Source organism: Myotis davidii, unplaced genomic scaffold (genome assembly GCF_000327345.1).
Source record: "Myotis davidii unplaced genomic scaffold, ASM32734v1 scaffold673, whole genome shotgun sequence".
NCBI classification, from domain to species: domain Eukaryota; kingdom Metazoa; phylum Chordata; class Mammalia; order Chiroptera; family Vespertilionidae; genus Myotis; species Myotis davidii.
The window spans coordinates 1,290,655-1,305,747 of NW_006286677.1; the positions used below are offsets into that span (position 1 = coordinate 1,290,655).

At 38.2% G+C, this 15,093-nt stretch overlaps 1 protein-coding gene across 4 annotated transcripts in view; it reads right to left on the bottom strand.

Moving 5' to 3' along the window:
* PIAS1 (protein inhibitor of activated STAT 1) overlaps positions 1 to 15,093 on the bottom strand; it is a 101,016-nt gene that overhangs the window by 5,457 nt on the left and 80,466 nt on the right. For all 4 annotated transcript variants that reach the window (XM_015560446.1, XM_015560447.1, XM_006758393.2 and 1 more), the window contains 3 exons: positions 5,769 to 5,929; positions 3,975 to 4,105; positions 2,896 to 3,076 (listed from right to left, as the gene is read on the bottom strand). In XM_015560446.1, coding sequence (XP_015415932.1) covers positions 2,896 to 3,076; positions 3,975 to 4,105; positions 5,769 to 5,929 — 473 coding nt within the window. The remainder of the gene's footprint in view (positions 1 to 2,895; positions 3,077 to 3,974; positions 4,106 to 5,768; positions 5,930 to 15,093) is intronic.

Consider the following 15,093-nt stretch of genomic DNA (forward strand, 5'->3'; position numbering starts at 1 on the left):
GTCTCCTTCTCTTTCAATTTTGTGGTAACATTCTGAAACGCATTTCCTCCTTTACAGCACACAATAACAAATGCAATATGCTGCCTTTAGGCTTCTATTTTTTGGCTAGTCGTTATTATAAAATGGCCACTGGTATTGAACATGGCACTATTCTTCTCAGAATGTCATAAACTCCCAAGTTGCTTGTTTTATCTGAATACAGAGAAAGATCTGGCATTTGCAAATACTATGCCTGGGTTCAGTTATGCATTGGGAAGCTCAAGAAGTAGTTAATGCACCTAATGTAATTTTCCAAATATAATAAACAAAGCTATTTTTGGAGGAACAGCAACATAAACATCCAAAGAAGAAACGTTACTTTTCTAAACACTCAAAAAAGTTTCCTTTAAGGGAAAAATGTATATTCAGACAGTAAAATTATTACAGTTTACATATAATCAGAGGTAAAATGTTCATAAAGTAGGATTTGAAGTAGAATTAGTGTTTAAATATTCATTTTGTTTAGAATAATGCACTAATTGTTTTTATTTCTGTCTGTATGCTGAGATAAGCTACTCTAGAGTGGAAATACCATCCTGTGTTATGTTTGTTTATACACCAAGATTCCTGAAATAGTCAAAATCCTCTAACAAGTGAGGAGCTACATTTATGACAATTATGCATTTACTGTTGCAACTTAATCTTTCAAGTAATTATCTACATACATAAAAAGCCAGCTACCGGAATGCCGGTCACTATGACGCCCACCGGGGCCAGCAAACCAGCCCGATGGGGGATGGGGGTGGGGCCAACAGCCAACCTCCCATGGCCCCTCCCCCGGCCACTGGCCCCCGATGACCCCCCCACCCCATTTGGGGGCGGTGCCTTCCAGCCAGTTGCCCATGACCCCTCCCCGCAGCCGGCCTGGCCCTAATCGGGCCCTGATGGGGCAGGTAGGCCAGCCAACGTCCCACTGCAGTCCCCTCCTCCCAACAGGTCCAACCCTGCTCTGTCCCAGGATGGACCCCACCTGTGCACGAATTCGTGCATTGGGCCTCTAGTAAATATATTAAAATAGAATATCGTTTTATCTCATCAAATAATAGCAAACCTGAAAGTAATTTGACTCCAAGCAAAAAAAAATGTCTCCTGATCTTGACTTTCTTTCCTGAACCCTGAAATCTGTAATAATGCCTTCTGTGGACTTTCTTTCTTTCACTTACATTCTTTCTCCAGGCACTACCATTTATTGGAAGGAGATTTTTAAAAACAGCTCTTATTCAGTTACAACAGGCTGTATAATTCCAATATATACCTAAAAAGAGGCACATCTATTTCTAATCTTTAGTGGGCTACTATTGTGCTTCACAGCAAAGCATGTCTTTTTGCTGAGAATCCCCATGTGTCTAGGAGACTAACAGTCTGTTTAAGAGTACAACTAGAGTTATCTTGTTTTATCATCTTCTACAATGTGCTGAACCCTTCAAGGTTAAGATTGTACATACCCATTTTATTACCACTCATGTTTACTTAGCATGAAATATCTTATATAAAATAGATAAGTGTTTCATGAACTGAACTGAAGCATAACCAAGGTACATTATTATTGATAGTATTGGCCCAGTGCACGGAAATTCACGTACTTGGGGCGACAAGGGTGGGGTGGGGTAGGAGGGCTGGTCCCTCAGTCCACCTGCACCCTCTCACAGTCTGGGAGCCCTCAGGAGATGTCTAATGGCTTAGGCCCGCTCCCCATGGAGCTGCAGTCTGGTCTCCCTCTGTGGAAGGCAACTGGGCAGACTGATCTGGGGATGGCACCGGCTGGCAAGGAGCTGGCCCTGCCCCTCAGCCCATCACCCCTTTGCTGCTGCTGGTCGCTGCCACTCCCCGACCACCATCCCCTCCCTCTGCACCCTGGTCGTTCCACTGTTCGGTCAATTTACATATTACGGTTTTATTATATAGGATGAGGCTTAATGGGAAATGAGTCTGCAAAATAGAAAGCAATAGCCTGCCTGGTGTGGCTCAGTGGTTGAGCGTCAACCTATGAACCAGGAGGTCATGGTTCGATTCCTGGGCAGGGCACATGCTCGGGTTGGTTGTGGGCTCGATACCCAGTGTGGGATATACAAGAGGCAGCCAGTCAATCAATGATTCTCTATCACTGTTTCTATCTCTGTCTCCCTTTCCCTTCCTCTCTGAAACCAAAACAAATATATTTTTCTTTTCTTTATTGATTAAGGTATTACATACGGAGCGAGATCATGTGATATTTATCTTTCTCTGGCTTATTTCGCTTAGCATAATGCTCTCCAGTTCCATCCATGCTGTTGCAAAAGGTAAGAATTCCTTTTTTTTTTTTTACAAATATATTTTTTATAAAGAAAGCATTATGTGTACTGCAAAGTTAAGTTAGACTTCTTTCATTGCCAGCCTCACACACTGAGGCAGGTTGAAAGTATTTATCTGTTCTTCTTGTTTTCTACTTGAAACATCCTACTTAGAGTTAATTTTACAGCATATACTTCCCAAATTGAGTAAATGTTCTAAATCCTATGAGCACTGGACCACTTGGGAAGTTCTTAGAAAAATAAAATTTCTCAGTCCTTATTCCTAAATCAGACAGTGATGGGTAGGGAAGCAATGTATGTTTTAATAAGCCCTCTGAGTGATTCTGATGTACACCAAAATTTGAGAACCACTGTACTAAAACCATATTTTGGTTTGATGAATTCTATATCTAATTTAATGCATTATCCAAACCCCTCAAGAATATCACACACTAGGGAAAAAAATTCAACTTATTATTTGATTGCTAATTAAGTCTTATAATCATGCATACTCATTTTATTTGGAAGATCCTATTTGCAAAATTAATTTTCATGACGACTCTTAGTTTAAGGTCTCAGCACTTACCTTTTATTATTTAGTGGTGACGTGGGAGATAGGGAAGGACAGGCCCTCTTGGCAGGTGGCTCTTCCTCCTCTTCATCGGAAGAACTGTCTATGGTGAGGTCAATCACCTCTACTTTCTTATTTTTATTTGAGGACTGGTGGTGAGAAGTTACCTGATGCTCTAGTGTGGAGCTCAAGCATCCTGTGTGGGAATGATTAAAACACAAGGCAAAAAAGACCTATGACACCTCTTTTTTCTCATGAGTGTGCTCATGAGTTAATTTATCAGTTATAGTTTAGACTTACAATATTGCTGGGGTCAGAGAGTAGAAAACCAAAAGTGGTTCTGTTTGCCTAAGTTTAAAACTACTATTTAGTATTGGCTAAAAAAATTTTTTTGAAAAATAATTCTGAATCAAGACAATCAAAATGTATGTCCATTTCAGAATAAAAGCAGCTTGAGCGCAAAGCCTATTTATTATGTATGTTTATCTGTACAGTACCTGATATACTTAAGTAATGCTGTGGTAACATTTTTAAAAAGTCATATAGCGTCTCTCGAGCAAAAACATACTGAAAGCCAGGAAAAGAAAAAAAAGCAAATAAAAGAATGTTCACAAATCTGTACCAATCTGCTAAAAATTTAAAAGGATACCATTTCAAAAGCATGATTTTATAAAGACTTATTGAAATCTTTGAAATCTTATACCACAACATTTTAAAAGCTGGCAAAGTGAGTTTAAAAGGAGCTTTACTACTTTTGAACATTTAATTAATAATTTAATAGGAGTTATTGAGCCCTAACCGGTTTGGCTCAGTGGCTAGAGCATCGGCCTGCGGACTCAAGGGTCCCAGGTTCGATTCCGGTCAAGGGCATATACCTTAGTTGCGGGAACATCCCCAGTGGGGAGTGTGCAGGAGGCAGCTGATCGATGTTTCTCTCTCATCGATGTTTCTAGCTCTCTATCCCTCTCCCTTCCTGTCTGTAAAAAATCAATAAAATATATTTTTTTAAAAAGTTATTGAGTTGAGTGGTTTTTATAAAATTTGAGTATTTTAAGAGCAGGAAGATTGCCCACCTTTAAAAAAAAATCACTCACCATCAACTCCATTGTAAGAGGAAGAAACTTCTTGTACTTCCTTTTTTGATCTCATAGGTGCCCAAGAGCCATCTTCCTTAAACTGTATTTCATCACAATCTGTACAGTACTTCAGGATTTCCATAAACAAGCTATAAAACACAATTTGTCTTTTGAATATCACATTTTAAATGAAGATAGATTAGAATTATTACTGTTAAAAAAACATTCAGATCCTTCATGTTTTGTACAAGTTTAAATGAGAAAGAAGAAAGTGGACCAGATAAGTTATACTTGTTCTCAAAATCTAGAGCTAAATAGAAAGTAGTTATTTATATTATGGTACCTTTATGCAAGAAAACATTATGTAACCATGAAAAAAGAGATTTCTAAACATTTGTTAGTATGGGAAAATGTTCACAGAAAGTAGGAAGAGGCCAAGAAAAGAAAACCTTACACTTAAATAAAATTCGTTGTGTACATGGTACAGAAATAGCACTTATCTCTGAGTGTGAAACTGTATATTTCTTCATACCTTTTTTACAGAGTCCAAATTGCCTCTAATAAGCATATCTTGTTTGATTAACTGAAGCAATAAATACAAGACATGTATTGAATGTTAAGCCTCCTGATAAATATCATGGAGATATTAAAAAATGAGACTTGCAAAAATGTGTAAAACTAATGGTCAAATTCTTAGGTTATAATGTTAAATGAAATCAGATAAAAATATTAATACTGTGCAATCACAATTGTGAAAATAACACACTACAAAAGCTTTTTAATTTTCCTATCTTTTTTAATTCTTCATTAAGTGTATGGGTGTATATATATGTATGCATACATGACTTTTAGAATAACAAAGAAATCTCAATTGATGGGAGGTCTAAAGCAATATAATATACAATTGGTAAAATATTATTATTCAATTGAGATTTATTAGTGATCATTGTTATCTATGAAAAATTAAACATTAGATTACATGTTTACTTTCCCCCTATTGACTGGTCTAACATCTTTCAACCTCTGGGATACCCTTGTATTGCTAAATGTATTCCATTTCTCATGTTACACCTTCAGACTCCTATGTTTTCTCAAATACTACAGATAAGTTGCCTTGAGTGTTTTGTTAGAGAGTATAGGAAATATCAAGAAGATTCTTTTTTTTCAGTTTCTTTTTGTTCAGTGGCAAAACGGGGGAGGGTGGGGGGGGGGAAGCTAGAGAATAGGGGAAAATTTAGAGGAACATTCCAAGATGTTTGGTAGGGTAGATAAAACATGAGTGTTAAAAATATAGATTGTCATGATGCTATAGGTGGAGAAGAAAGACAAACACGAGTATTTCAGAGAAAATAAAAAACAAAGTAAGCTGGTACTCATTCAGTATGTGGATCGGTTTAGGAGCCCTTACAGCAGGGACAGGCATGAGAAAATCTCCAAAAACAGGCTAACTTCTAAAAAGCCCAGTTTCTGGTGAGCTTACGTTAGCCAGTTTCACAATTCTCTTATTTTCTCTCTAACATGGTCTGCATGTCTAGGGATAGATGGATTCACGTTAGGAAAAGGTGTAAGCATAACCCTGCTTGGAACTATTGGTGGTTAAATGGTAAAGTCAGGAGGCACTGACGGTAAAGCATGCATTTTCCAAATGAGGACATCAAGTTAAAAAGAGAAAATGTTCATACTATTATTTGGTTTGAAAAATATTATTTGTAGAATCATAAAAATTCTAAAAATATGTAACTCAGAAAACCTGACCTGATAATAACAAACCCAGATAACGCCATTACAAGGAAAAACTTTAAAGTGACATACCCATCAATAATAAGGTGCTCATACGGAGCCTTTTTATCACAGACAGGACAAACCCAGGTTGGCTTTTTCTCATTCATTTGAATATAAAGAGTTGCATCAAAACACTGCAGATGAGAACAGGTAAGGGCCCGACATGGAATTGTCAGCCGCATTTTACCAAGCTTTAAAAGAGGGAGACAAAAGTAAATATTAGACAACTATTATTCAAAATTTAAGTTTTGATAAATATTTCCCGATGCACAATGTATATCTGTGTTCTCATTTAAAGCATTCTGTGTTTACTTTTCATCAATATGGAAGAACATTAAATACATTTTCTGTAAAACAACTATAAAAAATTACAGAATTTCTTTAGATATTAATCACAGTGCCTATGGAAAGGCTACAGCAAAGGTTATTTACCCTCACTCTACAGCTCACAGATAGGCTTTTGCGGGGAGGAAGGGACATGAACTCCTTGAAATATGTAAAATTTTGGCCTGTCTGCGTGGCTCAGTGGTTGAGTGTCGACCTATGAACCAGGAGGTCATGGTTCAAATCCCCAGGTTGCGGCCTCAATGCTGAGTAGGTGGCCTGCAGGAGGCAGCCCACCGATGATCCTTTCTCAACATTGATGTTTCTCTCCCTCTCTGAAATTAATCAATAAAATAAATATGTAAAAATTTTAAAGTATGTGCATTTTCCTGGAGAGAGTGCTTCCACTAAATTCTTAAAATAATCCCTGATCCAAAACAATTAGAACCATTTTTACTAGCAATTTGGGAAAGGAAAAAAGAATGTCTTATTAAATATTGCAGTATACAGATACAATGACATTACTATCAACCTGATACCTGAATGAGAGTAGTACCCAGATCAAAATGAAATGAATGACAAACATTCCCCACAATGTTTGACTTAATTGTCAAATGACGACTCTGAGAAGGCAAGTGTGTGCGCACTCTGTATGCCCTTCCTCACTGGGTACCATCACAAGCAATTCAGCAAACACCCCTGGATTTCTAGCACCTCCAGCATGTTATGAGACTTTATCTTCCTGCCCTGCAAATGTTGCTTAAGCTGACACAGGTTGAGTTTGTCCTATGTACAATAAAATCTGCTTCATCTGGTCCCTGAGCTGTTAGCTGTGGCCTAAGGCAGAGAAGCCATCCATGGATCTTCCCACAGGGAGCTGCCATATCACCACGCCCTTTCCCTGAAGAACACCCTGTACAGTGCAGCTGCATTTCCATTGTGGGGTCCACAGAAGCTACCCTGGCCATATCTGGGCATACCTCGTTTTAGTGCACCTTGCTTTATGGTGTTTCACAGATGTGCGTTTTTTTTTTCACAAATTGAAGACAAGACCCTCCACTGGAAATAGATTACGACTCGCTATACTGTGGTGGTTTAGAACTGAACACGCAGTATCTCTGAGGTATGCCTTCAGTATAGAAGTTATCTATTTTCAATAACCACATTATTTCCTGAACACCAGAAAAAGATTTTCTACACATTTGCAAGCTTAGAAAATATAAAAGCTTGGAAAAGATCATGAATTGAATGAGGGAAAAAAGGAGGAAAAGATTCTTGGCTTAGAATAATTTCAGGGAAATGTGCAATTTCCTAGTATACTAAGGAAATTTACTGTCATTTGGGGCCCTAAATTATTTTTCTGGTACCAATGATTTACTGTGCCTCTAGGAAAGGCCCTTACCCTTTCTGGGCTTCTTTTTCTATCTCTAAAGTAACAACGTTTCCTCCTTACTTCAACAGGATGTAGTGATGAAGAATAAAAAAAGGACACAGATGTGCTATAAACTTATGAGAAGGAAGTAATGCCAGTTTATAGTATGAGAAGTATGAACAGGAGGGACACAGAGAAAACTGATAGCTCTCTTGCCTTTGCTTCCAACTCTACCCTGCATATGATCATACTATTCATTATGTGTGTGTCCCCTTCTACTAGAAGCACATTGGCTTAATCTCCTTATCCTTGGCACTTGGAAATGTGCCTGCTATACAGCAGGAAGGTGGTCTGGTTCAGCTGTGCAAGTGGGGAGTCTTAGGAGGCACCATTCATGCAGTATGCGCAGGCTATCCGCAGCACTTCCCGAGGCAGCCCTGAGTAGGAGTCTGGAGTTAGGGACCTAGGTTTGACTTCTGGCCTCACTACTTATTTGTGAATCCTGGATGTTACTGAGTCTCTCTGAGCCTGTTTTATAAAATAGGGATAAAAACAGCACCTATATTATAAGATTCTGGGGTTTAAACTGTTTATTGCACAGTTCCTGAAACATGGTAAGTACTCCATATATGTCACCCATTACTGAAGTACAGGAACATATTTGCTGCTTCTTCTTCTATTCTGTGCTCATACAGTATTAATAAGTTCATTACTGCCTTTCTATAATTCTATTCAATATTTATGCTTTGATTTACATAAGCACTTATTAAAAAGCAAAAAGAACTAGCACTTATAAAAGAAAAAGCATCTATTCATGAGCCAAGATGTTTCATTAGTTCAGGGACAATTTCCAAATAACAATCTGGTTGGTGGTGCTAAATTTTTTACATCCTAAAGCAGACCTTAACTCACCCATGAAGTGGAAATTCCTACTGAGTATTTTTGTTATTGTCTTAATAATAGGAAGAAAAATCAGAGACTAAGAATCCTAGATAAATATAATAACAGTAAACAAGTTCATATACTGCCTAACTAGTAGGCTACTTCTGGTAGTTTATGAAGACAATGGGTAAGATGATAAGGTCTTCATCTCACATACCTTCATTCCTATAATCCCCAGCTATTAGTTCATCTTTTTGATCAGAGAGCAGCCACACTGACAAGTTTACCCTACAGAGCTTTGAAGGAACACTGCTACATGAACAGCACAGGAAGAACATTTATAAATAGGTACAGGAAAGGAAAAGTTCACTTTCAAATGTCTTGTTTATTAGCTGTCACACAAATGCCTTGCTTTAAAAACTCACAAATTGCCGAAACCGGTTTGGCTCAGTGGATAGAGCGTCGGCCTGAGCGTCGGTCCCAGGTTCGATTCCGGTCAAGGGCATGTACCTGGGTTGCGGGCACATCCCCAGTGGGGGATGTGCAGGAGGCAGCTGGTCGATGTTTCTCTCTCATCGATGTTTCTAACTCTGTATCTCTCTCCCTTTCTCTCTGTAAAAAATCAATAAAATATATTTAAAAAAAAAAAAACTCACAAGTTTGCTAATCCTCCTCATGTTCCTGATTTTCAAAAACAATCACTAAATTCCACACTTATCTACAAATGGATACTGATTTCTTTAACCTGGTATCAGACAGAAACTAAGGTTTGAATATCTTCATCTTCTAATTACAAATTCCCCCTTTCCCTTTAGCAGTGGTTCTCAACCTGCTGGCCCTTTAAATACAGTTCCTCAAGTTGTGACCCAACCATAAAATTATTTTCGTTGCTACTTCATAACTGTAATGTTGCTACTGTTATGAATCGTAATGTAAATATCTGATATGCAGGATGGTCTTAGGCGACCCCTGTGAAAGGGACGTTTGACCGCCAAAGGGGTCGCGACCCACAGGTTGAGAACCGCTGCTTTATAGGCTGTGGTAGATAGCTGCATCATTTGCAAATAAACACTTAGAAAACAACTCCCAAGTGAGTTTTCTAATTGCCACTAATCTTATTATAACATGATCGTGCTATATTAGTAACTAACTGATGAAGGTGCAAGAGAAAATACCCAAGCTAAGTTTGTTTAAACCAATTTATATCAAAAGGAGACTAAAAAACCAATAAAATATGTATTTTACTCATAAAAAGAATAATTTTTTCACAACTTTTCCTTCATCATCATAAATATTTCATAAATTTCCAAGGGGTTTACTTATGTTTCTTCTATCAATGGAAAGTCACTGTATTTGCATTTATAGGGCTGAGGAGTATCTCACAAAGCAAGCTCTCAAACATTTTTCCAGCTCTATTTTTAATAAATCAGAATGAAAAAATTCCCAAAGAACAAAAACATTTTCAACTATTTTCATTGCCTTTAGCTAAATAGCACACAAACAGAAACTCATTTATTTTGAGCTGTGTATATCACAACAAGGACAATTCAAATGCACTGTCAGATATCATATTTACATATTTCAAAGGGAACAAATCTCTTTTATTATTCTATGAATTTGATATATAGATGAGTTGTAATTACTAAGCTTTACTTTTTAGAATAAAAACACATCTAAAATATACTGCCTTTCCATATCAGAATAATTGTAAAGGTATTGTCCCTTTAGCCATATAGAAATCCATAAAATTATTATAATTATGCTTTACATATAGTTTTTTCTATAACCTGAATTTTGAAAGCAGGTGTCAGTTTAAAATGAACTGGTAAAAATTGTTGAAACTAAAAATGGAGGAGCTGCGGAATATGGAAAAAATTAAAAGCTGGCCCACTAAATAGGTTCAAGGAGCAAAATGTGATTAACATTTTCTAATAATAGAGCAAAGATCATCTGATTTATAAAATTCAAAACTAGTCCTATAAACAAAAATGTCAAGATTTATACTGTAGTGTTTATTTATATGAATAAATGCTTCATCTACATGTTAAAAGATGTCATATATATTAGCACAACTGTAAACACATTTATGTATGTATGTATGTTAATCCTCCCCTGAGGATATTTTTCCATTGATTTTTAGGGAGAGTGGAAGAAAGAAGGAAAAGACAGAAACATCGATGTGAGAGAAACACTTCGATTGGTTGCCTCCTGCATGTGCCCTGACCAGGGTCCGTGCAGAGGAGGAGCTTGCAGCCAAGGTACATGCCTTTGATAGGAATCGAACCTAGGACCCTTTGGCCCACAGCTCCTATCCACTGAGCCAAACCAGCTAAGGTACAACTGGAAACACTTTAAAATGATACTACAGAAAAAAAGACTTCTTCCAGTTATTTCCTTTGACATGCAGAAAATTGTTAAGTTTGGTGTAGCCCTATTTGTCTATTTTTGCTTGTGTTGCCTGTGCTTTGGTGTCGTAGCCAAGTTATCATTGCTAAATTCAATTGAAGCTTTACCCCTATGTTTTCTTCTAGGAGTTTAATGTTTTACATTGTAGGTCTGTAATCCATTCATTAATTTTTGTATATATTGCAAATTAAAGGTTCAAATTCATTACTTTGCTTGTGAACACAGTTTTCCTAACACCATTTATTATGTAGGCGAACTTTTCCTCGCTGTATAGTCCTGGTACCCTTGTTCAGTTGTTTGTACATAAATGCAAGAGTTTGTTTCTAGACTCTGTATTTTGTTCCAATAGTCTACATTATCTATCTTTATGTCAGTACCACACCATCTTAAGTGCTGCTGCTTTGAAATCAGGGAGTGTGAGACCTCAAACTTTGTTCTCATTAAAAGATTGTTTTGGTGCCCTAGACGGTTTGGCTCAATGGATAGAGTGTTGTTGGCCCGTGGACTAAAGGGTCCTGGTTTGATTCCGGTCAAAGGCACATGCCCAGGTTGTGGGCTCAATCCCCAGTGGGTGGCATGCAAAAGGCAGCTGATCAGTGATTCTCATCATTGATGTATCTCTCTCTCTCCCTTTCCCTTCCTCTCTGAAATCAATAAAAACATATTAAAAAACAACTTTATCTTTAAAAAAAAGATTGTTCTGGCTATTTAGAGTCCTTTGAGATTCCATAGAAATTACAGAATTCCTCCCACCCACCCCCATTTTTGCAAAAAATGCCATGGAATTTTGATAGAAATTGCACTGAATCTGTAGATCACTTTGACCAGTATGGACATTTAAACAGTAAGTCTTTCAAACCCATGATATAGGATGTCTTTCCATTTATTTGAATTTGGTTAGTAATGCTTTGTAGTTTTCAATGTATAAGTCTTTCATCTCCTTGGCTAAGTTTATTACTAAATAATCTTTTTTGATGCTATAATAAATGGGATTGTTTTCTGAATTTCCTTTTCAGATTGGTCATTGTTATTGTATAGAAATGTAACAAATTTTTGACTGTTGATTTGTATCTAACAACTTTTCTAAATTTGTTTATTGGTTCCAACAGTTTTTCTGGCATATTTAGGGTTTTCTATAATAAAAAAAATCATGTCATCTGTGAACAGATCACTTTATTTCTTCCTTTCTAATTTGTATGTCTTTTTAAAAAAAATATATTTTATTGATTTTTTACAGAGAGGAAGGGAGAGGGATAGAGAGCTAGAAACATTGATGAGAGAGAAACATCGATCAGCTGCCTCCTGCACACTCCCTACTGGGGATGTGCCTGCAATCAAGGTACATGCCCCTGACCAGAATTGAACCTGGGACCCTTCAGTCCACAGGCCGACACTCTATCCACTGAGCCAAACCAGTCAGGGCCAATTTGTATGTCTTAATCCTTTCCTTGTTTTATTGTTCTGACTATAACTTGTACTATGATAAATGATAGTGGTGAGAGTGGGTATCCTTGCCTTAATCCTCTAGAGCAGTGGTTGGCAAACTGCGGCTCGGCAGCCACATGAGGCTCGTTGGCCCCTTGGGTGTGGCTCTTCCTAAGCCTTAGGAATACCCTCATTGTTTCTTTGTTAGGGGGTGGAGCCACAATGGCAGCAGCAGGCAAGCAAGCTACCAAGGACAGGGGTGTAAGAGTGAGCACCTCCTACCAACCCAGAACCTCTTGGGTGAGGCCACTATATTAGTAACAAAGGAACAGAATTTCCGGAGGATGAAGCCCAGAAATCAGGATTTTAAAAAAGATTCCCAGGTGATTCTAATGTGCAGTCAAGGTTGAGAACAACTGCTGTAGAGGCAGAGATTTCAGTCTTTCCACATTGACTATGATGTTCACTGTGGGCTTTGCATACCAGTATATGGCTATTATGTTCAGGAAGCTTCCTTCTAGTCTAGTTTGTTGAGCATGGGAAAAATGCTGAATTTTTGTCAAATGTTTTTTCTACCTCAATTGAGATGATCATATGTGCTTTGTCCTTCATTTTGTTAATGTAGTATATGACATTAATTTTTGTTATGTTCCAGCCATAAATCCCACTTGGTCACTGTGTATAATACTTTTAATGTGCTGGTGAATTCAGTTTGCTAGTATTTTGTTAGGGGTTTTTTGCATCAATATTCATCAGGGATGTTGGTATGCAGTTTTTTCCCCTCTGGCTTGTTTTTGTTTGATTTGGGGATCAGGTAATACTGGCCTCATAAAATGAGTTTAGGAGTATTCCTTCCTTTTCAATTCTTTGAAACAATGGGAAAAAACTGGTATTACTTCTCCTTTAAATTGTTACTATGATTCTGCAGTGAAGCCATGGAGTCTTGAGCTTTTCTTTTTCTTTTTCTTTTTTTTTTAATATATTTTATTGATTTTTCACAGAGAGAAAGGGAGAGAGACAGAGAGTTAGAAACATCGATGAGAGAGAAACATCGACCAGCTGCCTCCTGCACATCCCCCACTGGGGATGTGCCTGCAACCCAGGTACATGCCCTTGACCGGAATCGAACCTGGGACCCTTCAGTCCGCAGGCCGACGCTCTATCCACTGAGCTAAACCGGTTTCGGCTTGAGCTTTTCTTTGTTGGGAGGTTTTTGATCCCTAATTTAGAAAAGATTTGTTCAGATTTCTTATTTCTTCATGACTCAATCTTAGTGGGTTATATGTTTGCAGAAAGTTATCCAATTTGTTAACATACAATTGTTCAAAAGTAGTCTCTTAAAATCCTTATTTCTGTTTCTAATTTCAGCTACTTGAGTCTTTCCTCTTTTTTCTTTTTTTTAAATATATTTTATAGATTTTTTTTTTTTTTACAGAGAAGGGAGAGGGATAGAGAGTTAGAAACATCGATGAGAGAGAAACATCGATCAGCTGCCTCCTGCACACCCCCCACTGGGAATGTGCCCGCAACCAAGGTACATGCCCTTGACCAGAATCGAACCTGGGACCCTTCAGTCCAAAGGCCAACGCTCCATCCACTGAGCCTAACCGGTCAGGGCATCCTCTTTTTTTCTTAAGTCTAGCTTTTGCCAATCTTTAAAAAAAGCAAACATTTTGGTCTTATTAATTTTTTTCTATTCTCTTAATCTTTGCTCTAATCTGTTATTTTCGTCCTTCTGCTGACTTGGAGTTTATTTTATTTTTATTTTTCTAGTTTTTAAAAAATATATTTTTATTGACTTCAGAGAGGAAGGGAGAAGAAAAGAGAGATGAAACATCAATGATCAATGATCAGTGGCTGCCTCTTGCACAACTCCCACTGGGGATTGAGGTCACAACCCAGAAGTGTCATGGCTGGGAATCAAACTGTGACCTCCTGGTTCACAGGCCAATTCTCAACCACAGAGCCACACAAGCAGGACCATTTTTCTAGTTTCTTGAGGTAAGGTAGAGTGTTGATTTGAGAACTCTCTTCTTTTTTTTTTTTTTTTTTAAATATATTTTATTGATTTTTTACAGAGAGAAAGGGAGAGAGAGAGTTAGAAACATCGATGAGAGAGAAACATCGATCAGCTGCCTCCTGCACATCTCCCACTGGGGATGTGCCCGCAACCCAGGTACATGCCCTTGACCGGAATCGAACCTGGGACCTTTCAGTCCGCAGGCCGACGCTCTATCCACTGAGCCAAATCGGTTTCGGCAAACTCTCTTCTTTTTTAATGTAGCATTTAGTACTATAAACTTCCCTCCTCTTACTGCTTTTGCTATATCCCATAAGTTTTGGTATATTGGGTTTTGTTTTAATTTGTTCTCCAAATATTTTCTACATTCCCATGTGGAATTTCTTCTTTAACCCATTGGTTGTTTAGCCCAGCTGGTGTAGCTCAGTGGTTGAGATCAATCCATGAACCAGGAGTCATGATTCTCATCATTGATGTTTTTATCTCCCTCACCCTGAAATAAATAAAAACATCAAAAAAAGAGGAATGTTTACTTTCTGCTACTGATTTTTAACTTCATCCCTGCCTTCAGAAGATACTTTGTATGATTTTATTTCTAAACTAGAGGCCTGGTGCACAAAAATTTGTGCACTCGGGGGGAGGGGGTCCCTCAGCCCGGCCTGTGCCCTCTCACAGTTTGGGATCCCTCAGGGGTGACCACTTGCTGGCTTAGGCCTGCTCCCTGGGGGATTGGACCTAAGATGGCAATCAGACATCCCTCTGGCAGCCCGGCAGCCCTCGGGGGATGTCCACTTGCCAGCGAGGAGCAGGCCTAAACTGCAATCAGACATCCTTAGTGCTGCTGAGGAGGCAGGAAAGGCTCCCACCACCACCGCTGTACTGGCAGCCCTCAGCCTGGCTTGTGGCTGGGCAGAGCTCCTCCCCTG